Source organism: Centrocercus urophasianus, unplaced genomic scaffold (assembly GCF_019232065.1).
Source record: "Centrocercus urophasianus isolate 14NV4802_14NV808 unplaced genomic scaffold, USGS_Curo_1.0 seq_19, whole genome shotgun sequence".
Classification (NCBI taxonomy): Eukaryota; Metazoa; Chordata; class Aves; order Galliformes; family Phasianidae; genus Centrocercus; species Centrocercus urophasianus.
Genome location: NW_024884744.1, coordinates 5,450,215 through 5,474,477, shown reverse-complemented (window position 1 = coordinate 5,474,477; position 24,263 = coordinate 5,450,215). Strand labels below are relative to the sequence as shown.

The 24,263-nt window shown below is 35.6% G+C and overlaps 1 protein-coding gene across 13 annotated transcripts in view; it reads right to left on the bottom strand.

Annotated features, from left to right (window-relative positions):
* The window catches only part of NAALADL2 (N-acetylated alpha-linked acidic dipeptidase like 2), a 387,619-nt gene that overhangs the window by 123,417 nt on the left and 239,939 nt on the right, over positions 1-24,263 (bottom strand). For all 13 annotated transcript variants that reach the window (XR_006169131.1, XR_006169130.1, XM_042820506.1 and 10 more), the window contains one exon: positions 5,802-5,952. Coding sequence is in view for 11 of the 13 variants with exons in the window: in XM_042820506.1 (XP_042676440.1) it covers positions 5,802-5,952 (151 nt within the window). In the remaining 2 variants the exon portion in view is untranslated. The remainder of the gene's footprint in view (positions 1-5,801; positions 5,953-24,263) is intronic.

Sequence of the window (24,263 nt, the reverse complement as noted above, 5' to 3'; positions counted from 1 at the left end):
AAACCAGGCACGTGGATTCTGACCAAGGAGGTGTCACGGAGGCAATATGTTTTCCTCTTAGCTAAGTCTGCTTTCCAGAAAGTGTTTGTTTTGTCACACAATTTGGTGTTTATCACTTGCAGATTGCATTACTTCTTCTAAATTCGCTTTTTTTTTTTTTTTTTAATTTATGATTTTCCTTTTAAAACTGAGACAAACTGTGTCTTATATGGCTGAGTCTGGCATTTGAAAGAGTCCGAGGATATAAAAATCGAAAGCAAGCTACTGAAGTATCCTGTCTGGTTAACCGCTAACACCTGATTATCATCCCATAACATCTCCCCCACCCTCTCAATAATTTAATTGATAAGATCCTTGCATTTTCATTTCAGGTTGTTTTCCTCCTCCAATTTAAAATTACAAGCAGTATCAGGGGAACATAAAACAATATCAACATATACAATGTGCAAGTTCACACACTCAAACTTGGGAGCCTAAAATATCTTGATTGCCAACTGCCATTCTCACTTTTTAAGTATGTACAGCGCCAATTGAAAGCTAAGGAGGAAAAAAAATATCAGACCATATTATTTGGTGCCTAAATACAAATGTAGTTGTTTTATTTTATCCTTCCAGGTCTCAAGAGGCCTGTCACGTCATGGATTCAAACACCTTCTGAACTCTGTGTTGGAGATATTGAAAACCTGCTGAAACCATTACTTCCTTTTCTCACTGTTCGATATCCAGTGTTTCCCAAAGATTGGGGGTTACAGCAATCACTAAGATCATGTCATAAACAAAACCACATTTGACCAAGCACGTATATAAACATACACACACATCCTGAAATTAAAAGATGGGGCTGCAAACTTTCCTTTTTTCTTAGCTTCAGTTTGCCCGTAAGGAAAACAAAACAAACCCAGCATCCTTACTCCTCTTAATGTTGACTGTCACTCTGAATCTCCATGCCTAGTTACCTACAGATTTCACTCATCTGATGTCATTAGCAGAAAGTGAACATAAAATTTGGGAGAAAAAAAAGCAAACTGGATTCTCAAGGCCACTTCCATAGCTGCAAAGGCATACATAGAAAAACTACCTTGTATCTGAGTTTTGACTTTTAAAACAACAGACAAACAAAGGCTGAGGACATCCTGTAAGAAATCACAATGATTTACAATAAGACATTTTAGAACATTTGTTGCATATGCATGGAGGAAATTGTCACAGAACGTCCCACTTTTTATTAACTTCAATGCAGTAGGCTGTTTCAGAGGAGTAAAATACCACAAAGTAGAGGACAGTGAGGACAAACTTAGATAAAAGGCAGGAAGGACACAAATATACAGAATCAAATATAAAGAAAGACACATTTCTGTCACAGCATGTACTAACTCGTTTTCCAAAAAGTTCCCTGTATTCACTATAGAAGAACTGGATCAATTAGAATGACACATTACAAAACAGCAAAATGCCAAGAGCTTTTTGATGCATATTTATTGTTCTTTAACTTTTGCAGTAAAATATTAGTATCAAATATGGTTTCACTGAGATGCCACCAAGATCACAGATGGGCTCAGCTGTGGCACGCAGGGGGCTGTGGAGGTGCCAGCTGGAGTGAGCTGCGTCTGGTGCAGGGCAGCCCTTGACCTCATTCCACCAAGACTGCCGCGTGAACCTGAGCCTTCTTCCCCGAATCCCCTTTCCAGTTGCACCCAATAGACATAGTTCAGATTTCATTTTAAGAATGCGAAATCCCATTCTCTGAGTATTCTGAATGATTGCTCAAACAACTAGCACAATTTCTTTTACTCAGCTTCTGCTGAACAATTATCTTAATAAACGTTACTTGACCAATTAGTGTAGCACCTCACCATTTTCACTGCCTTTTCCAGACATCATAGCACTTTTAAAGCTGAACTACAACATGATTTTCCCCTTCATTATAAAGTGAAATTATTCTTCTAACGACTTATTTTGTGTGGAACTGTTCTCCTAACTGACCTGGGAAGCTTACATCTCCCGACCTCAATTCTGCATCAGGGCTTTGTTCTTGACCTTTTATCCCACTCTGAATTCTGTGAACGTTTTTAAAGTACATCACAAAAAAAAAACAATCCTTGATACTTCACAACATTAAAAAGACAGCCATTAAGCATATTGAACATTGTCTTTTACTAGAAATGAGTGCACATAATGATGAACAGAATCACAAGAATGCTTCAGGTTGGAAGGAACCTCCCTAAAGACCACCTATACCCAAACAGTCTCCGACACCTGACACTAGATCAGTTATCTCAAGGTCCCACTCAAACCATGAAGCATGGGATCAAGAATCCACTGATTCCCTATCACCCTTGTCCTCTACTCAGTCAGACCCTATTAGAGATGTCTGAGGAACACTCACAGTAATTACCTAGTCTGAATGTGAAGTTCACAATTCAGAATTCTAGCTACATTATGCATTTCCCCACACGTAATAATTACTCTTTCTACCTAGTCTCTGGATTGTTGCTCACATGACAAGATGTTTACAGTGATTTGAAGCATTGACTACTTCCAAATAATAATTTTAACTATACCATTTGCCTTTCCATTTTAATTTCTACCTAACAGATCTCTAAAACTACAAGATACTTGAAACATTAATAATGGAATTCTTCCTGAGATAATTTCTATTCCATATTTATACCGATAGGGATCTTCTATTATATAGCACCTCATGTCAGGGAAAGGGCTCTTAATGCTCATCACAGGGACACAGTTCTATTTACATATCAGGACAGACAAATATACTCTATCCATATATTTATTTACTGAATCACTTTCTGTGTGGAAACTTTGATTTAAAATGATTCTGAAATACAGAAATGAAGAAATCTAATGCATCTCTGCCATACACAGGTAGATGAAAGGAATTGCAGCATTCAGAAAATCAAAATAGATTAAAAAAATGGAGGTGGTGGAAGTCACCAAAGTTTTATGCCATTCCTCTAACCTTTGTTTTGAGGATACTTTTTACTTCGCAGGTCTCACGTCCCTTTCAAGCTTATTCAGGTATGAATAATTTCCTGAGTTTCAGCCTTAGAACAATTTCATTTCAAAAGCAGCAAAACAGAAGAAAGATTTCTCCAAATGGAGGTCACAAGCCTTTGGAAATCATTGTCAGAAAAAGAGAATGATGCTAACAAATGCTCATGTTATTGTTCTAAAATTCATAGGATTGGGAGAGTCTTAAGAACAAGAGAATCAAATTACCAAACAAGGCTGCAGAATCTTTTACATAAATTCTTTTGATTTTTCATATCAGTATTGTTTTCTGTTTATCAAACAGAGATCAAAGAAATCATTCAATTCATATTCAGTATTAATCTCTAAGCCACCATCAAGCTATTTCTGTGCATCCTAAAATAATCCAGATGGAGCAGCATAGCATTTCATCTTCGCTAAATTGAAGGTTTGATCTAAACTATGGAAGGTCCAAAGTATTCTCTGAATTATTAAACAAATTCCATTTAAAAATGTTCTTAACTTGAAGTAGAGATCTCTCCAAATTTTATCATGTCCTGAAGATTTTTTTTCTAGGAAAAAAAGATTGAAACAGTCCAATATTCTGAAGTCACAGAAAAAAATTGTTTTCTGATTACAAGAATTTGAGAAACAGAAGGCAGAAGCACAGAAACACAAGTCTCATGCATTTTATTCAGCTAGCACAGGATGTTTATTTAGTATCATTATTTAGTAAAATGATGGTTATCACAGAGAATAGCTCATCAACCAACTAATGCTTATATTACTAGCTACTTTTAATAAAACGGAATATGGCGTTAGAGCAGTCCCCAGGATTGAATAGTAACATTTTGGCAATACGTGAACTGCAGATGGTATCACAGGCGTGCCAATAACCTAAACAGGAGCTTCCAATAAAATTTCTTGTAGTGCATGTTAAACTCTGTGAATCGAAGTCATGTGGGCAGCCATGGGTATCTGGCACTTTCAAACTACATGTTGTCTGTTTAACCACCTCACAGGCCACCACATCCTTCAGGCAAAAGTCTGTGCTCCAGATTATTTGTATTTGTCCCAGGCTTACGTTACCTCTAACAAAATTTATTCAGTGAATCATCACTAGAAAAGACAAATTTACTTCCACTTGATCTACTTTCCAGTGACATAACTGAAAAAAAAACAACAACAAACAACTTCTCCAAGTGTACCTTCGAGTTTTTTTCCAGCACATTATTGCAGTCAATGACCAAAACATAAATGATTATAGGAACCTGACAGCCTATTCATGCTTGTGAATAGTAGTCAGAGATTTAAAATCACAGATAAGCCATGTTAAGAGTTCTAGTGGTATACTGATAATGTACTTATAAGGATATCATCATTTTCTACATAATCAAGCTTCTTTTTCTCACAGTACAGGCTAGGACGCATGCAGTCACTAAGACAATTTACTGACAGCAAACTAACGCATAAGTGTTTAGAAACTGAAGTGGCATCTTCATGCTGCCATATCTGTTTTAATTAGCTTTTCTATTCATGTAGGGTAAATAAAACATTAAGGAGTCAGCCACGTAGATAAACAAAAAGCTATTTTTCAAGTAGCTCTGCAAAATGAGCAAAGAATAAAGCTTGAAGACTGTTACATTTAGCTCCCTAACTCCCAGGACACTTTTTAGAAGACTAGGTCAGGTACACTGAGACACCAAGAAAATGCGCAATTGCTTTCCTACAGAGCTGTCAAGGCATTAATGCTGTGGATAGTTAACAACCTTCTTTGACAACCAGGCAAATATTTCTATTTTCTGCCATACTAATCCTAAAGTATCTCAGCATTGCATCAGTCGATTTTGTGCCAGTTCAAGTCAAACTTGAGGTGTCTGAGCAAATAACTGGATTAAATATTCTCGATAAAGCCTTGTCACAAACTCATAGACTTCTTCTGAATATATTTCCCAATAGTTAGAATAGTAAAAAAAACAGACTGTACAGTTGAACAGGTAGCAGACAACATACAGCCACTAAACTGCCAGAAAGGAAATTAAAGTAGTGCTTACCAGTCAAATAAATTATATCTCCTTATTGTTAGCAGTGGTTAAAAACCACTCAAAAACACCACAACAAAACCAACGAACTAACAAAAAAATCACCAAACTGTTAAACATTTAAAAACACTGAATAAAAACACTAAATATTTCTGAAAAAAAATCAGTTTTTCCGGTTCCCCCTCCCTCTCAATTCTAAAGAACATTTATTTAGATAAACATTTGAGGTAAAAGTCTATCCAGGCGGAACTGAGATACAACTTAAAGAAAATATCTTAATTCAAGTGATAATTGTGCTGAGATGTAAATGCTGTTTTTAGATCTTTTAAAATGTGTATCTCTTATTACATTGGACTTTTGAACTTGCACTTATTGACCATACGTTTCCATTATCATGGAAACCCTACATGAAAGAGTAAGAAAAACAAAGGGAAAAATATTTCTTTCAATAGGAACAAGCATCACGGAACTTGCTGAGATATCACTGTAGAAACAATTCATAGCTCCTTTTTTATAGAGTAAAATCAAGCAGACAAATAATATACTATGTGAATATATCAATAAAAACAGAAACAAATAAATTACTTGAAGTGCAGACTTCGTGCCAAGAGTTTGAAGCAAAGCACTTTTGAGCCATGCTGCATTACACAATGTTCCCTTATCAAAGGTTTCCATTCAGGTAAGATTTCATTTAGAGTTTTAATTCCCATACTTAGAATCTGTGCACAATTAAAATGTCCATTAACTGAATATGTCTCAGGCAGTACTTACCAATACTGGCATAGCCAGGTGTCGATGGATCTCCTCCACTATTCAAGGAAACCATAAAAGCTTTATCAGCAAGATCTGTAGTCTTTGGTAAATCACAAGGATCGACATAAAGAAGAACACCACCAAACCCTGCATCTTCTAACAAAGAAAGCTGAGGAGAGAAAACAGGAGTAACTATTAAGAGAAGATATTAGAAAATGTTATTACTTTAATTACTGTTGGGATAGGGGCACTATATACATCAGGCTCTCACTCTAATATCAGCACAAGCAGATTAAAGACAGATGCCATCCTAAAATGCTTGTCATATAAATAAAGAAGCTATCCTTAGAAAAGACAAAATCAAAAGCCAACAAGACTGATTCATCAAGTTTCCCAATTCACGTAAAAATATTTTCAAAGGCTAACGACATCAAGAATTCTTAAGAATGACGTAATGTTGAAGAAACAGCACTGATGATCACATTTGAGATTTGCAACTGTTAGATTTTTACCTCTTTTACTGCGATACTGCCAAACAAGTTTGGTGAGCTGGAGACTATATTCAGATGAGGCTCGACTAGGCAAGATTTAAAAAGAAATGTGAGTGGAGTCAACTTTCTCTCTACTCCCTGGATGCTTGCTTAGACTTAGAAACCTTATGTATTTTCATGTGTTACAAACATGATCTTGAAAATTCCTTGGTGTTGAAACTAATCTCCGTAATGACTACTGAGCATCTTTTCTTGATTTCCCATACTATTAGCAGTACGACATTTCCGGTTAGTTTACCTCTTCAACGACATGCATCTTCAAGGACACTGACATCAGACTTGCATAGGATTTTGAGATACAGTTATTCTCCAGTAAAGAGAGAAAATATCAGGAGTTTACTGTTCATTAAAAAAATAAAATAGTCTAGCATACCCAAGCCTTGGAGGCTGCCTCCTGTCAGACAGAGAGCTTTTATTCCGTTTCATTAGAACACCTCAGCGTGAGTGGTGATGGTAATTAGCCTTCCAAAGAATCTATAGATCTGGGGTAGCCAATCAGGAAAACCTCCCCAGAGTCAAGGATGAAAGCATGTAAGCACCCACCAGAGCTTAAAGCAGTTTATAAAGATCAATTTTGACTGAAAAAAATTCAAACATTCCCTTTAACAGAGAACTGAAAAATAAATAGATTTTGTTGTGAATCGGGTAAAACTGAATTGTGATGTGGAAATATCTCCATGCTACAAAATGAATTTTCTGTGTAATGCTCTGCATATTTTGAACTGACTGAAGATTACAACAATGGCACAGAACTCCATTAATTCTTCAGACAGAGGTAATTCCAGCTTTTAAGGATTATCTTACTACTCACTAGGCTCCACTGATGACTTTGCAAATGGCTACTGTTAGGTCTGACAAATGATACAGAGGAGGAAGATGCATCATAGATAAATGAACAGTCAGGACTGAAAATAACTGTTGCCTTTTCCTTTTATACATCCATATCCAGTATTCTTTCATTCATCTCTAGTCCTACATTGGCATGTAGGTAACAAAGATCGGGTCTGTACTGCACTTTTGAGGCAAGCTTTACCTTTGGGATTTGGCCACAAAGGTACTGGCAGATAGGTTAAAAAAAAAATCAAATAGTTGGACATGACTCTGCTGGATAAAGATGCAAGAAGCAGGGTGCCACTACCCCACATGGCTGACATTAATGCGTTCTCCTATCTGAAGCTAGCACATACAGAGTAAATCGATGGGTTACTGCAATGACCTGATGCAGGAACAAATCTACCAAGGAGAGCTGTTCTATACAGAACTTCAGTGTGATGCATTAAGAACTCATTAAATACAACATCTCTCAAGTGCACTTTGAAGCTTATATATACACTGATGAGGTTTTCAGCATGTGATAAATTAAACTAGCAACAGAAAAATGAACCAGATCTCTTGATTTTACAATTGCTTCCTTCTGCTACATTTCCCAGTGTGGTTCACAACAATCCACTGACATTTTCTTATTAAATCTAGTTCTGCTTTCAACTATGTTAATAGTTATTGTAAGCCTACAGGTTTTCAATCATTACACAATGGTTAAAAAAGTATCAGCAATTAAAACAATATACATTTTTTGCTAACTAGTATCTACAGGTTTCTCTTATCTAGTTCTCATGTATTTTCATTACGATTTTAAGAGAATTTAAAAGTCTATATTTCAAAAGGACATTTAGCACACCATGCTAAAAAACATAGCTCCCATCCTTAAAATATTCACGTGCACGTAGTTTATATTATTGGAAGAGTATGCATTGCCTGTATCCTCACCAATGTACACAGATAATTATATTAACAGTATTAGGCTCTACATTAAAACTATTCACATGCTTTTGAAGGCCTTTCTACTGTATTCTCAGAATGTCTCTGAAAGAGGCTCCCGTGTAAGTCAGAACTGAAGCAATTATAACCATACACTGGGAGACTGTCACTCCTGTTAGTACTTTGAAAATTATATACCCAAACTCTCAATTTATGTAAAAATTCGAAAGCTTCAGGTTTCCTCCATCTAAGGCTAGATTCAAAATTGCATTATTTATTACAAGTCCATTTACTGTAAACACAAAATGTGGATGTAACACATTCATAAAATAAAAAACCTAAATGATACTCCTGCTTATATATTAATTACAGGCATAAAGGCGTAATCTCCTTTTCACTATTATTCAAGGTAGTCAACACAAAAACACTCACAGAAAGTGGTTTTATATTCAAAGGCACAGTATGTGAGCATGCGTGCAAACATAAAAAATAAAGTGGAAAAAATAATTAGTACTGCAATGCAGTACACATTATATAATCTTATTTCTGATTAAGAGAGAAAACAACAAAGAAATATGAAAAACAACATACATGCACTCATTACGCATTAGAGAAGATAAAGATTCCTAGTAGAAGAGATTTCTACACAAAAAATTAACAGGTAGGGAATGAGAGAATGTGCAAAACATGGGAGGCAAAACAGTTTGCAGGAATTTTTAGAAAACTTACAACATAGTAAGTATTAGTATAAAAGTCACGTTTTATACTGTGAAATAAAATTCTGACAGATCAACATAGTTATCTTTGGCATATGTTACAAGCATAGCTCTCTATTTTAGAGTACGCTCACCATCATGTTTATATTTGGAGTACAGTGTTTATAATTAGAGTAAGACAATTGTATAATATTCAGTAACTCAGGAGTGTTTCCAATATTTGATAGGTCCTTCAGTAAGAGAAGGAGAACATGCATCGAATGAAAAAAGAAGTTAGCATTTCTTGGCTTTAATCTGTGTAAGCACCCAAATAACCTAACACATAGGCTTTTGTTTTTCCTGAAGTTGACCAAATGCTCTCCATTTAAAATCACATATACTCATAAGTATTATGAATAGCAGGAGCTTCATCTCCAATTGCCATTATACTTCCGTGCAATAATCAACATTAATTACAGAAATAACTAACCAGTTTTTAACTAGTCCATTTTTCAATTCACAGACCAATGTGCAAAATACACGGTTCATTAATCTGAGACACAGCTTTACTAGCTGGACAGGCTACAAGTTATTAATTATTCTTCGGTACTGAAGTTCCAATTAAAATCATGAGGCTCTGAAAGGAAATCCCCTCTCATTTTGCTAATTGGCAGCATGTAAAATTACCAGGCAAGGGTAAAGGGCTATTTAAACTCTTGGAAGACCTCACTGACACAATGCATTTCTATTTCTGAAACAGATTACTTGAGAAGAAAAATACAACTTCACATACTGCAGATTTAATTAGATGCCAATGTCCTCTCAATTACCTATGATAATACAGGATACATGGGAGACGCAATCAAGACTCACAGCAGAAAAATAAATAGATACACATCTACATTTTTGTACAACTCTTCTAAATTCCAGATTTCTAACAAGAAAGGAAGCAAAGGTCCACTTTGGCTTCAGCTTTCTTTTTGAATACTACTCATTGTTTAATCATGCCTACATTTTCTATCACAGAGGTCTAAGAAATGGTGAAAAGAATTTAGTGGCAAAATACTATTCAAATGCGTTTCAGCTTTCACTGATCCATCCTCAAGGTATGGCATTAAGACAGTAAATGAGATGGAGGACATTACCAGTTTAATGGCTGACTCCACGGGGATGATGAAAAGAAATCTGCTTTTCCAGTTCAGCTCCAACACTGCCCTTGTCTAAGAAATGACACTATTCCTACATTGAACTAACAGGACTGGGAAAAGAATTCAGCCGCAAAAAAAGAACTACAAAGAGCTTAAAATGCAAGCAACGGGATCTCATAAATGACAGGCTATTCCCATAAAGGTTTTTGAATGTAGGAAATGTACTGCACTGGAATTAAAGTGTTACTAACATACATTGCCACAGACATGAACAATACAAAATCATGATGCTTTGCATTGTGGCAAGACCTTAAAACTTTAATGTACTTGCTGTCAAAGGTATGATACTATGAATTGCCATTCTGTGTGGAAAGAATCTGACATCTAAGACATTTTTAGTCATCACTTTCCAAATTGAAACCGTCATTCAACATTTTCAGAATGTTATCATTTTTATATCTAAAAATGATTTGGAGAGATATCTTTCACATAGCAGTTATCCATTACTGCACGTAGAGCTGACCCATTCCATTATCTGAGGCAAAACAGACACAACCTAAAATATAACCACAAGAACATATTCTAACATATCCCATATGTTTTAATGTTGCTGGCCTGAATCCCTGCTGGAAATTCTACCTCATATCTCCAGATGCCATTCACCAAGGAGTCATAAACTTCCTCTGCGCTATGCTGCATTCAAGAGCAGTCTAACAGCCTCATTCCTGAGCACGCACATTTTGCATAGTAGCCTGGACACACTGTATGAACATGTGTAATATGCTAGGAGCAAATGAAAAGGAAAAGGAAACAAAAGAAAATGAAGACTGGCAAGCAGCATTTGGAATAATAGTATGCATGCAAAGAACAGCAGCTCTGATGGCACTAAGATGGGATAACCTCCAACACCAACAAAAGGATCAAGATGTTGAATGAAGTATAGGTATTACAAATTGGCAGATTGAGAGTTTCCAAACGTTAATGCATAAATTCAAGTCACAGTTCCCCTTGCTGTATGCTAGCCTTTAAGACAGATGTCACGGCTGAGGAAAAGCCTCTTGAAAATTTCCCCAAGCCCCCCAAAATTTCTGAACCCAGAAGTAGTTTGCTTTGCCGTTCTTGCACAGCAGCATTTCTAACAACATGGTCTTGAATGTGCTATTAAGCTTATTATGAACTGGCTGTGTTGCCCCATACTTTCTCCTTTTGCTGTCTGCTCATCTTCAATACAGTTTTATCAAAGAAAAGTCATTTGTTAAACATCAGTTGCTTTTAAAAAAGGATTTTTTCACAACAGGGTACTTGGACAATTAAACATAAACCAGATATACTGCCCGTTCGCTGCACTAGACTTTAGGAACCTTTAATAGAAATTGAGTGCATATTTTATTGCCAGATCTTGCTTACCACTGCTAAGAAATTCACAACATTCAATCTAATTAAAAATGAAATTGAACTACAATTCCCTAGAAACAAGGGCTGCTTGGACTCAGTAAGCTTCACTTAATTTATTCCAGAAACAAAATAATTGAATTGTTTACAGTCCAGAAAAATGAAGTTTCATTATTTGATGAGCATATAACACCAAATCTTTTATATTGCTATTGTATTCCTACATCTTCAAGAAATACTACTCACATTTAAATAATTGCGTAGAGGAGCACTGTGTCTATAACAAGCATCATTAAATATTCAGTAAACATTAAGAAGAAACATTCTGGAAAAATGTCCAGATGAGTGACCTCCATAAAGCCATTTGCATTTCCTTGTTCATACTGAAACATTTGTTTCTGATGATGCTTATAGTTACTTTAGACTAGGGTTGTACTCTATTACTGAGAGAACTAAGCTGAAGATCCATCATACAAAACACAATTAGACAAGTAAATAATTAAAATCTTGGTAAATCATCAGGAATAAATTGATCAAACTCCAGGTTATAGTTTATGCATTCTCTATAACTTTAAGCCCAAAAAACACCAAACAGCCAACACAACCACAGCCCTAAGGCAACTGTATGCAACTCCCCTTTCTTCTGTTCCGCTCTCTCTAGAAAACTGCCGTAATCTCAGCACAAGTAATTTGTAAATACTGTTTTCCCATCTACAGCACCTCACTTACAGAAAACCATAGCAACCAGTCTCCATCACTGACCTGCACTGCAAATAAGGCATAAAAACAGAAACAGTATTCTCAGGTAAAGACTGTCCTCTGTCATCAAGGGAAGCCCCCATGTCTAAGGAGAAGTGGCAAGTCCAGTGAGAGTATGGGAAAGGAAAAAAACTTGTGCTGTAACCTAGGGAAAGGGATCCCCAAACTCTAGTGCTAGATTTGCTAACAGAAGTGACAGGTATGCTGAAAAACTGAAGACTTAATACAAGATGTTCTACACTGCTAGACATAGTAAGCAAGCACCTAAAAGCCAGGAATGAGTACACTTTTGTGCATTTGATTTAGCTTAGCTGTTTGCTACAACTACTCCTGAGGATTCTGGGTGTCATAGCCATTATTCACTCAGCCTCTACATTAATTCCACATAATTGCCCACATTTATGAGTGGTTTCCACAGACAAAGTCAGCTGTGGGTATGTAATGGCTCCAGATCACCAGAGTAGCTGATGTCTAAAGGGCAAGGAACAACTGGGAAAAATAATGCTGTTTTTAGAATTGCCAAATAATAACTAACAAGAACAATAAGTAGAGAGATAGGGAAACTACTTGCCTAACACCCCATCTGCTGTATCAAATACAGAGCAAACTTGCAATCCTTCATTCTCTCAACTTATGTAAGAGATGCAGTCCATACCTGGGACATGCTTGGGTGCCTTGAGTACGTTTTCCAGTACCGTGAGACAGCAAAGTTAAAATGCAAGCAGTCCAAGTCAAACTCCGATCAACCATCTCCAAGATAAAAGCAGGATTTAGACTTCACTAGCTCTGTGTGAGGTGATGTTACATACAATCTATTGAGGTATTAGCAGATGTTCTCACAATCCACGTAACAATCAGCTGTACATTTTTAATTAAGGCACATTTGCTGCCTCAAGCAATTGCATTTTAGGGCATCTGTTAGGTTGTTAAAACACAACTGCCTTCATCAGACCTGTGCAAAAATATAATCTTCAATTACTTTATTATTCTCACAATTATTGTCCTGACAGATTCTATGAAAAGCCACATTTCTTCAAAAACATAGAACACGTCCTCAGCACATGGGGTATGTTTTCTGGAGTATTACAATGTGCCAGGGTTTCATGTATTTAAAACACCTTGGGTATGATAGCAGTCTTCTTAGATATTGCATAAAACAATTGTTAGGTATTTTTACTTTTTGTTTGTTTAACGTTATGATTCTAAGTGGAACATATAATGATACAGAGTATGCTATATGTAAGCCTCAGGGATATCTATATATCGCCTAGGAAAACTACAGATTATTAATTGGTGGATGAATATTTTAGTTTCATTTATAGAAAACAACAGCATTTAATTGTTTAGCATCCCTTTAAGTAAATCAATACGTGAAATGAACTTATCTTCCTTATTAGAAAAACAGTCACAAGCCAGAAATGATAAAACAGATGATCATAAAGAATATGTCCCAGTATATGAAGTTATTTTGAAAATAATAAAGAAATTATTAAAAACCTTAGCAATAAAAGTTCTTCATAAATTATCAGTATTATCTCTACTCCTAAGCTCCACTAGAAATCCTCAAATCCAAAATTTGGCTAGATTCCATTTGTCCATAGTAGATATTTCTGAAAATGAAAGATTTTCCACAAGATCTTTTTCACTATCTGTGCTACACAGGCCATAACCTCAGTGTATCTTTCCTATTGAACACCAGGGTCTATTGTAGAATATGCAGTAAAGAAACTTGGGCAAAGCACAACCACAGGAAATCTACACAAAAGATACAGCAGCTGTTAAAGTCAACATTTGCAGCTTTTTTTTTTTTTTTTTTTTTTTTTTTTTTTTTTTTTTTCCTTCTGAGGTCCTTTCTCTATTCAGTACATCAGTAAATCAGGCCTTTGGCCCCTCCTGTGACCTACTAAATAGCCCATTTCACAGAACTGAAATAGTAGAAAGAGCTACACAAAGGAGGTCCAAGGTTGCAGTACTTGATGAAAACAGGGGTGGCAGCTATATTAGTCTGGCAGTCATAAAGAACTGCAAAGTTGTCCATTTGCCAAGAGTTAAAAAAAGAAAAAAAATTCCAACAAAAAAAGCAGTAACACTAGCATACAATTAGTGCCAAAACATCCATCCAAAGTTATGGCCTTGCCTTGTCACAAAGAAGGAGAGAAAAATATCAAACGTAAAAAATATGCTCACATTATTGTCATAAAGATTTCTGATTAGGAAAAGAAGACCTCAATACCAAAAGTGGTTAAGAAAGATATGCTGGCAACATATTGCTCCCCATCATTCCTCTCACCAGCTGGGTCATGGACAGCAGCCATAGTAAATTCATGAGAGATTCACTAGGTCATTTTTACCTCTCCGACAATTTCTTGGGGAAGGTAAGGAAAAACTGAGAGAAAATATCTTTCAAAACCTTGTATGTTAAAAGCAAATACTGCTCTCTCTAATGGCCCCACTGAAAAGATTTAGCACCACTTACAGCTCACAGAACTACACTGAACTGACTTCTGAATGACATAAACAGAATACTGAAGTTAAATGATGAATGAAAAAGAAATACAATGTAACCCATGATCAATCAATTTCTGTTACACCACTGCTTTCTCTTGAGACAGAACTTTGAGTAAAAGCCTTTGGAGCATGCACTGCTTTATCCTCCAGGAAAAACAAAAAACAAAACAAAAAACAAACGATAAAAACCCCTCACAAGCAAAACCACCACAAAAAAAGCTCAAGCAATACACAATATTATGCTGCAAGGCCATGCAATGACCTTTGTGACATAGAAGTGAATAAGACATTCATATCCTCTGGTGTTCAGCACACTATTGGGATATACACAAAAAACAGAATAATTCTTCAGATAAGCCTCATGTAACATCTTAGCAAATGAGACAAGCAGAAAAACAGCATAAATAACATTTCTGTATTCATCTATTAATTGCTTTTCTCTGGTGATAGATTAGCAGTGAGGAGTAATCTTTGCTCTTACAACTCTTCATAAAGGTGATAAGGAAGCCATCCCAGACTTACAAACAGCAAGCTTACTTCTGCATCACTACGTAATGGAAAATGCAAAAACATTCACTACATTAAGGATATCACTACTACTTGTTACATCTTTTTTGCCTTTTAAGTCTTCATAGAGTTGCACCAGCTTTACACCCATTTAACTTGCCTTTTATATTGTTTTGGGCAGCATTAAACTGCCCTTTGAAACAAGATGTCTAAAGATAATGATCTGCTCAAATGACATTCCAAGAAGACACAGCCTTTCAAGGCAGCTCTGGCAGTAAAATTCTTCCTTAGCATTGCTCAACTCTTTTCACCCCATGAGACAAACTTTGATTATTGGAACATATCATCGACATTGAGGTCTGTCTCAGAAATACTTACATTCATTTCAACTCACAGTCACTGATGCTAAGTTCCAGGCTTATCATGCATTTGTTTAAATTTTGAGTATTCCTAATTTTTGCAATAACCTTTATTTCAGAATTCACATCAACAATTCGGTGATGGACAAACGCGCTTTCAAACAAGGTGTTAAGTCAACAGGTTCTTACTGCTTTCAATAAAAGCAAATATGCAATATTGGTAGAACTGATTCTTTTACTCCAGCTGGAAAAGTAAGTCTAATGACTGAATTCAAAATGAGGGTAAAAGATCATTGGAAAAAGCTGTGGTCTGCTCTCCAACAATAAATCAGAGTTCTTCTATTCTTTGGTCCAGGCATCTTTTAAAATACTTCCTCCTGTGTTTTTTTGTTTGCTTTCCCCACTCCCAAAGAACTAAGCAAGGGAACAAAATTGCTGTAATTTTCCAGAAAGCACTGTTAACTAATCTGCCTTTTTCCATTCGAGTATTTACTTGGATGGCCTTTCAATAACAATGAAGTAGTCAATCCAGTTATTTCCATTTCTCTGGAGAGGCTTAATATTTTTTGGAAAAACATACATTTAAATGTTGTACTTTTAAATGTTTCTGTTCTGAAACACACAGTTCTAAGAAGGACACTTCAGTATGATGATCTCCTAGCAACCAGAAGGCAGCAGAGGTACAAGTTTCAGATCAGAGATCAGGTAACAACAGAAAGTCTGAGAAACCCTCTCAAGCCTTTGCCCAATTACCACTCAGTTCTGAATTTACACGTCTGTGATGGTTGTGGTTCTTTCCAAAGTCTCTCACTGCCCACATTTGAGACAGATGCAAAAAAAAGATAAAAAGCTTTTGAGGGTCACACATGTGTCTGTGCAGAAGATGCATCTGAACTGTACTGATGCTATGCTATGAGTGATATACAAGTTCCTCTTTAGTGAGAGAATAACTGCTGCTTTATTTACCTTCAGACATGAAGTACATATTTATGAAGAATTCAAAGAACATACCTTTTTGTTGGTGTTCAGTTAAACAATGTTCTACCAGTGACATTTCTTCTATATTAAACTATATTTATTTAAAGATTATATTTATAGTCTTTGATATTGCCAAAATTATATTATATTGCTTACTTTATTCAATGATTAATTTCCAAGACCATATGCTTTCTGTGTCTACGTGCAGCTTGTGTTCAATTACATTTATAATAAATGCATCTAACAATAAGCACAGGAATTACATTCAGACAGTTGTAAAACTCCAGGCCATTTATCATCATACTTCTATTACTGCATTATCACTGCACACCATCCTTTCTCCTCTAAATTTCCTAAAGCAATAAACATAACGTATCAACCATCAGCATAAAAATCCCAAATGGCTTTTGCTAGAAAACTCAAGTATGCGGATTTCAAGATACATGTTGTATAAACTTCGTCCAAAAAAAATTATTAACAAATTGATTCCAAAATGAAGCTGTAAGATTTGGATTCAATTTGACCAAAATATTAACAAGATACCATTATGAAGTCTTAAGTTGTCACCAGTTAACACAAGGAAGTGTTGCTTCCTCTTTAAGGAGATGTACGTGTCTTTGAGCATGACTTTTTTTCTCCTTTTGGAGTACAGTTACTCCAAAACTGTAAGGAGTTAAAGAATATGATATGGTAATGTTTAAGATATTTTTTCCCAAGCTCTTATAAACTTCTTCAGAGGCAAACCAAACTGTCACGTAACACACCTTAGCCATCAACTAACAATTTAAGAAAAAGAAAACTTCAAAAAAAATCTGCTTACGTGAATGTTATTTATTTAGAGACAATAGACTTCATATATCTGTTCATTTATCTCTAAATTTTTTAAAATGCCAAGACCTCTGCCTCTCATGATTAACTAATTTCTGATGAATCACAACACGCTGAAAATGAATGAAATAAAAAATAAAAACTATTTAGTGAAAATTTCTCTAATTTTATCATATTGTATATCACACTTCCAACACCATTTTAGTAGGCTAAAGCAAAAGATATATTTTAAAGATGGTCTCATTAATGTCAAGGGTAAGGTACAGCGCAAATATTATAATCTACTTCTTGGATTTTTTAAAACAAGAAAGGTAGATAGTGTTTTGAATGAGACTGCTGCTACACGTAGTACACAGAAAGAAGAGGCTATGCACAATTTTCCTACTGCATTCTGAATGTCTTCCCTGCACCTCATTTTTTAAGCTTCATGTTTTAAGCCTCTTACACTGGAGCCAAATTACACTACCAAGCTCAGCCTGTGTAAAGCTTATAACATTTGTCTGATACGGGAAACAGTAGATCCAGTGTATCACACATACACACGATGGCCTGCGTTGCTATGAGTGCATATCTATTGAAAGAGAGCAACTCCCATGGCAGTCAGGTGTACAATAACTGCCTCGTAATACATCACAAAGATTTCATAAACTTGGAATCCAAGAATTACCTGAACCAGCAGATTTGAATTTGGCTCGTATACGCTATCATATGATAAACAGACTGTGACATGGTCAAGTGGTTAAGTGGATTAAACATCATCTTTTTTTCTCTGAGGCCAGACTGAAATGAGCTGCTAGGTCAGTTCCTTAATGGACAGTTTATATCATAAAACCATCACAGATAAATGAATACTGCTATAAAAGGCAACATAAGCACTTCCCGCTCTCAGAAAAAAAAAGCAAGACTGACTTGGAAATGAAAAATATGCTTCCTTTTAGCAAAAAGGTGGTCTCTGTAGGTCACCTCAAGGCCATTCTGAAGCCATTTGGTAAGAGTTCTTATGACAGCTGCATAACAACTTGTGGTGGGAAAACATAAATAAAAGGTTCAATTGTCAGTGCAGGCACTCCTTCAGACTTCACAAAATGCAAATACTCTGTCCTCTGTGTAAAACATTACCTATATCTAGACATAAGTGTCTTGCCCTGACAGACTCAGTCAATGCAGATGATTATTTACAATTACAAGGTTATCACTAGCAATGCTATTTTACGATTTTTTCTTCTTAAATCTGACAAAGAATTTGATTTTTAGAGAATTTTGAGGGGAAAAAGTGATGGGAAGGTGAGAGGAACTATCAATTAAAAGCTACTATTTATTTTATGGAACCCCAAGATGATTACGTAAAGTAGCCTCCACCAATTTTAACCTCCATCAATGAGCGTCAGGAAGCTCAACAGTCCTTTCACATACAAGATCCTTAGTTGACCTCTTTGTATCAAAGAAACCCCCCAGTTTTTTTCTTAAGACAGTCACCATGAATTATCACAACCTCAGTTTTGAATGTGGAGAATTAACTGCATTCAGAAAATGGCCTAGAATCTATTCAAAATTGGAACAAAACAAAAACAAAACAGTACCAAAAAACCCCTAAGCATACATACAAAAAACCACCACACACCAGACACACTTAGAAACATCGGAATACAGCAGGATAAAATAAATTGAAGCAAATTGCCATTTATTTAGATTTGAACCTAAACAATAAAGATAAATTTAATGTGGGTTAATTTTCAGTACTGCCAGTAAGTTAATTATTCAGATCTAAAGATGAAATTTAAATGCCTCGGTTCCTATACTGAAATGCACAATATTCCTGTTTAGTTATAAACGCGTTAATTGTAGAAATACTGCCTTCTGCACAAAAGCATCATTTCATGTTCTGTCAAACAAAATATTCTGAGTGACTACAGTTGTAATTGCCAAGAGTGTGCAAATGTATTTGAAACGATGGAGTCAATGTTCTTTTCAAATCCATGTCTACAAATCAATAACAGTATAAAGGTAAATTTTTGGCTTAGTTATTCTAGGGCTCCCTTTCACCACCATGTAGAGGGGAAAAAAAAAGGAGAAAATGAAAAGATATAGTAGCAAAAGCAACCTGCTAGCCCCTGCCAAGAAAAGAAAAAAAAGAAAGAAAAATAGACTTTGCCAAGCCCTGAGGACAAGCAGTTATATATTTTATGCAGCTATGTTTCACAAAAGCTATAGAAAATCTGAAAGTGGTGCATTAAATAATACTAGGGAAAATGATTAAAAACTTCTGTAGGCTATAGAATGTAACGCCTAAAAATCTGATTCTGCTGACACCGACGAAAAGGCTGGCAATCAGCATTCAGCAGGTCCACAGTTTTACTCAAAGTTCTGATCACAATGCAAACTGCAGGTCTATTCGTAAGGCCAAAATTCAGACTTTCACTGACAAATCACAAGCAGTAAACCAGTAAACTAGTTCTCACGGACCAACTCTGAAAGCTATACAGAACATAAATGCATATCCAGCCAAGTTCTGGACCTGGATATATTTCTGCAGGACCATCCCTAAAATTATTTCTATTCACAGACCTCACTAGTTTACTGAAGCTTTTTTTTTTTTTTCTTAACTGTGCAACTTAGATGCATTTTAAAAGGACAGATAACAAAATAAAAATATAAAATAAAAGTAAAAAAAAAAGGAGGTACTGTCCTATGGTTACTAGGAACATGAAAAATAACCCGTGTGCACGGTACTGGTCTATAATTATCCTCTCAGAGTTTTTTGGGTGAGCAGTTGGGATGGCTGATGGCATGGGGCATATCACTCCACCTACTTCAGTATCTGATACTTTTGAAGAACCTTCAGGCATACAGATCTGTTCTGTCAGAAAGATTTTACACATTAATTCCATCTCTGCTCAAAGCTCTCATATCTTCTGTTTTCTTTTCCACCTTCTCAGCTGTTGTTGAAATTGAACAGTATGTGTGAGGAAAAGAGGCCCATATCATTTGTGAACGGTTCTTTTGTGAAGTCCAAGTTCAACAAATGTGATGGGCCAGCTCAATTAGTAGCTTGGGCGGAAAAAAAATTCCCTTAAATTCGTTATATAACCAAGCAGCAGAAAAAGTGCCAAGGCAGAAATATAGCTAGTGCATCTGATTTGAACAGTTTAGGTTTTATGATGGAAAGACAAGGTGTATAAAGCATCTGATCAGCTGTGAGGATGTAAGGCTCTGAGGTACAAATCGAGGCAATGGATTTCTTTGCTTCGACTGTGCTTTAGAATAATTGCCTCACAACAAAGCTGCTTTGCTTGACTTTGCACTATTTATCAGGACTCAGTAAATTGGACTCATAGCACTCAGTAAATTGGATGATCACATTTACTATTCATTTTTTAAGGGTTTGATAAAATAGAAAATTATGCTTCACACCTCAAAAATTCAGAAAGAGCTGAAGATGACACCAGAATCTGTGGGGTTTTTCTGTTTGTTTTTTTGTTTCTTTAAAGAGTCAGCCACCTTCCATTTTTGAAAGGAAGCCACTTACACTCTCAGTCAAATTAAGAATGACTTACTAACAGGAGGAGACCTGCTATAAAATGGTCATCACATTCCCTCAGGAAATATTCCCTCAGGAAATTGTGATTCATAATGGAGTTGGATTAACTTTTCAAAAGATGGATTCAATGTTCGTGCAATTAGAAATTCTACTGAGTATAGGAATATTTAATTTCCTAAGAGAAAAACAAGTGCTCAGTATTACTGAAGACAACAAGAAAACATAGGCAGTGAAATAGCTAAGTGGAACTTCAGGAACTTTGGTATCAGTCCAGAAGAGAAAGTGAATAGAAACTTCAACTGGGAATACGAATAGGTACACACGATAACAATGACTATGGAAAACATTCTGGAAAAATACTGTCACATCAGAAATGCAAAAAAATCAATGTCTACTTTTGGTTATTTATCTTGTGTCCCCTCATTTACTCTGCTAATAGCACACTTCTTCCATCCAAACAAACACACGATTTTGTAATTGAATAGGAAATGAGTAATAACTGAAAAGTCCTTTCACTGATGCAACCAAAATGTTAATTAGTAGAGAATATTGACAAGCTGTGCTACAATTGTGCTTCCACCCAGACATCAATTGTTTTTCTCCTACCCCACCCTTTACATATTCATCTTATGGCTTACAAGCCTGAATTACTTTTCTCCATTTTTACCGCACAGAGTAAGAATTCTCTCTCTACTTTTATTTACTGCAGTGCATTTGACTAAAGGGATAAGAGAGCAAATTTTTGTCAACTATTTCATATTCATAAGGAGGGATACAGATTGAATTTATAACCATACTGGCATTGTTTCTTGTTTAGGTGGTCTGGGTCACAGTACATCATCCTTCAAATGCTGGAATAAGTACAAGGTAAATTGACATGCTCGGTTCAAATTATTCTGAGTAGAACAGCTTTCCACGAGCAGAACAATAGAGCTCAGTGTGATTTGGTTCCCATCAGTAGCACAAAACCACTCTTTTGAGGTTTTCTGTTAAATTACCAGCAACAGATTTCAAGTCAATACATCTCTCAATTTTCTTTCATACAGTACCTCACATGGAGACAAAACTCTATCAGAATTGGCACTTGCACTTTAAGCTATGTTTTAAAATGTTTGTAAATAAAAATTTAAAATATGACTTTAGGATGAAACATTAAGTGATAAATCTGTGGAGTTACTTTTCCTTTTTTAACTCAAGCATGTGTATTCTATGGGATGGGGATGGATTTTTCAGTCACTCAAACACAACACATTTAAGACCTCAACGCAGGATGCCTCCAGGTTTCTCTAATTATCTGCTATAGCTTGTTCCTTCTATTCAAAAGAACAAGGCAGAATTGTCATCAATGTTGGTAGAATATAATTGAGTATTACATCTATCAATCTTATAAATTGGATATGCTTTCAGATAAAGGAAGACCTATGGTCTTCAGAACACAAAATTTCTCACTAAACAGCAGAATAGCTTGCACATCACCATTCACTGAAACATGAAATCAGGAAGAGGTAAGTAAACAGGTGACTAAAAGTAGCATTCAGAACAAGATTAACGATACTATGAAAACAATTACATAAATGATACTTTCACACAGACAATTTGTGCAGCATTTTTTTTTTTTTTTTTAGTATTGTAAGTGGGGGAAAAAAAAAAAAAGCAATGAAGCCTTCTTCCAACTGGAGCTGTTTGAGAAGAGGAAGGTTAAGAACTTGAGTGAATTAAAATTTACTAAATCTTTAGGAGAAGAAAGGGTTCAAGAACACTAAACAAAAGCTGAAGACTTGTAAGAAGGAATCCTCTACAAACACAAGGCAGACAAAGACTACAAGAGAAGGACCACAAGGCAACCAGGGGTTCCTCAAAAACAATGTAAGAACATACTCTGTAGGAATACAACTTGGCCAAACCACAAACTCCACATCAGCAAATATGACCATCATCAAACAATCTGAAATCATCTTCGCCTCTTCAAAAGAAACTCATAATTATGGCAATTGGAATAAGATTTTAAGAAGATAATAGATAACAGGAATCCTGAGAAACCAGATGCTATTCAAATGAGCGTTACTACATTTAAGCCAATTGTTAAAACAGAACAAAGGAAGAGGTTTTGAAGAAATTCGTGACCAGGCTCAGATGAAACACCAACTACAGTTTTGGGGCAAAAAAAACCCAAACAAACATCAGATTCAAACTAGTAGAAAGGAGTTCAATCTATAGAACAAGTGAAGGTTACACAAAACAATATGAAAAAAAGACCGGAAGAAACAGCTTTTTCAGTCTAAAAAAGAGAAAACTAAAAAGCATGATGGATAAGACCTTATTGCAGAGGAAAAGGAGCCTGCCGTATTCTCAGCACACAGGACAAAATTAACAGACTTTATGTGCAGTATTGAATAGAGCAGTCCAGGAAATCATAACTGAGGAAAACGCTGAAATTTCTACTCTGGAAATACTTAAGAAAGACGACAAAGAATTATCAGGAATCACAGCAGATACAGTAGGTTTACCCTAAGTAATGCACTACATGATCTCTTCCAATCCAGTTCTGCAGGTCTAGTTTTATATGCTTCCATAACTTTTATTCATACTACCTACACATACAGCTTGAATTTTCAAGAAAGGCTTCTCAAGAGGATATAATATCATCATAAATCTCGCAGTACAGAGGAAGTGAGTATGCAAACACTTTAGGTGCCTTGGAAAAAAAATCATCCTACGAAACAAAAAACCCACTGTCCTTAATAATGAAATGCATATGAGGTGCTTAGAATCCCTGGAAAAGTTTTAATCAATATAGTTTGTATACATGCACGTAGATACACGTGTGTATAGGCGGAAGGAGCAGGAGATATAAGGAGAGACAGAGTCGTAGTTGAATGGTGATTTAAAATGTGATCTTCACAGTTGAGTATGCTAGCCATAAAACATGCCAGTTAAAAAGAATCCAACGTTGAGAGAAAAAAAATGCCTAACAATGTAGAAAGTAGAAACGTGCAATGACTTTCCGAACTAAACTGATTTTAAATGCAGTTTTTAAATAGAAGTCCTTTTCTAAATGACTTTTATTCTATTTTTCATTTACTAAATCTTTGACCATAAGTGGCTACCAAGAATCCTTGCATAAAAATGCAAACATCCACATTTCTAAACTTGATGACAGTTAAAAATCAGTTCTATGAATATTCATGAAGGCTGTATATATTTTAAAAAAAACAACAACACATATTTACACATTAATACAACATTTTCATTTAATGAATGTAAGAAAAATATTAATGTGCACACATTGTAAAGATTAAGTAATCTGGCCTCCAGGGCTATTGCTACTTTATTAAAAGTTCATTTAGGATTAAAGTTATGGCTTTTCCTTGAATCCCCAAACTCAAAGATTAAATCGTGAACCAGACTCACAGCATTCTTCAAAAAATGATTCCAGTCATGATATTTCCAGTCTGAATA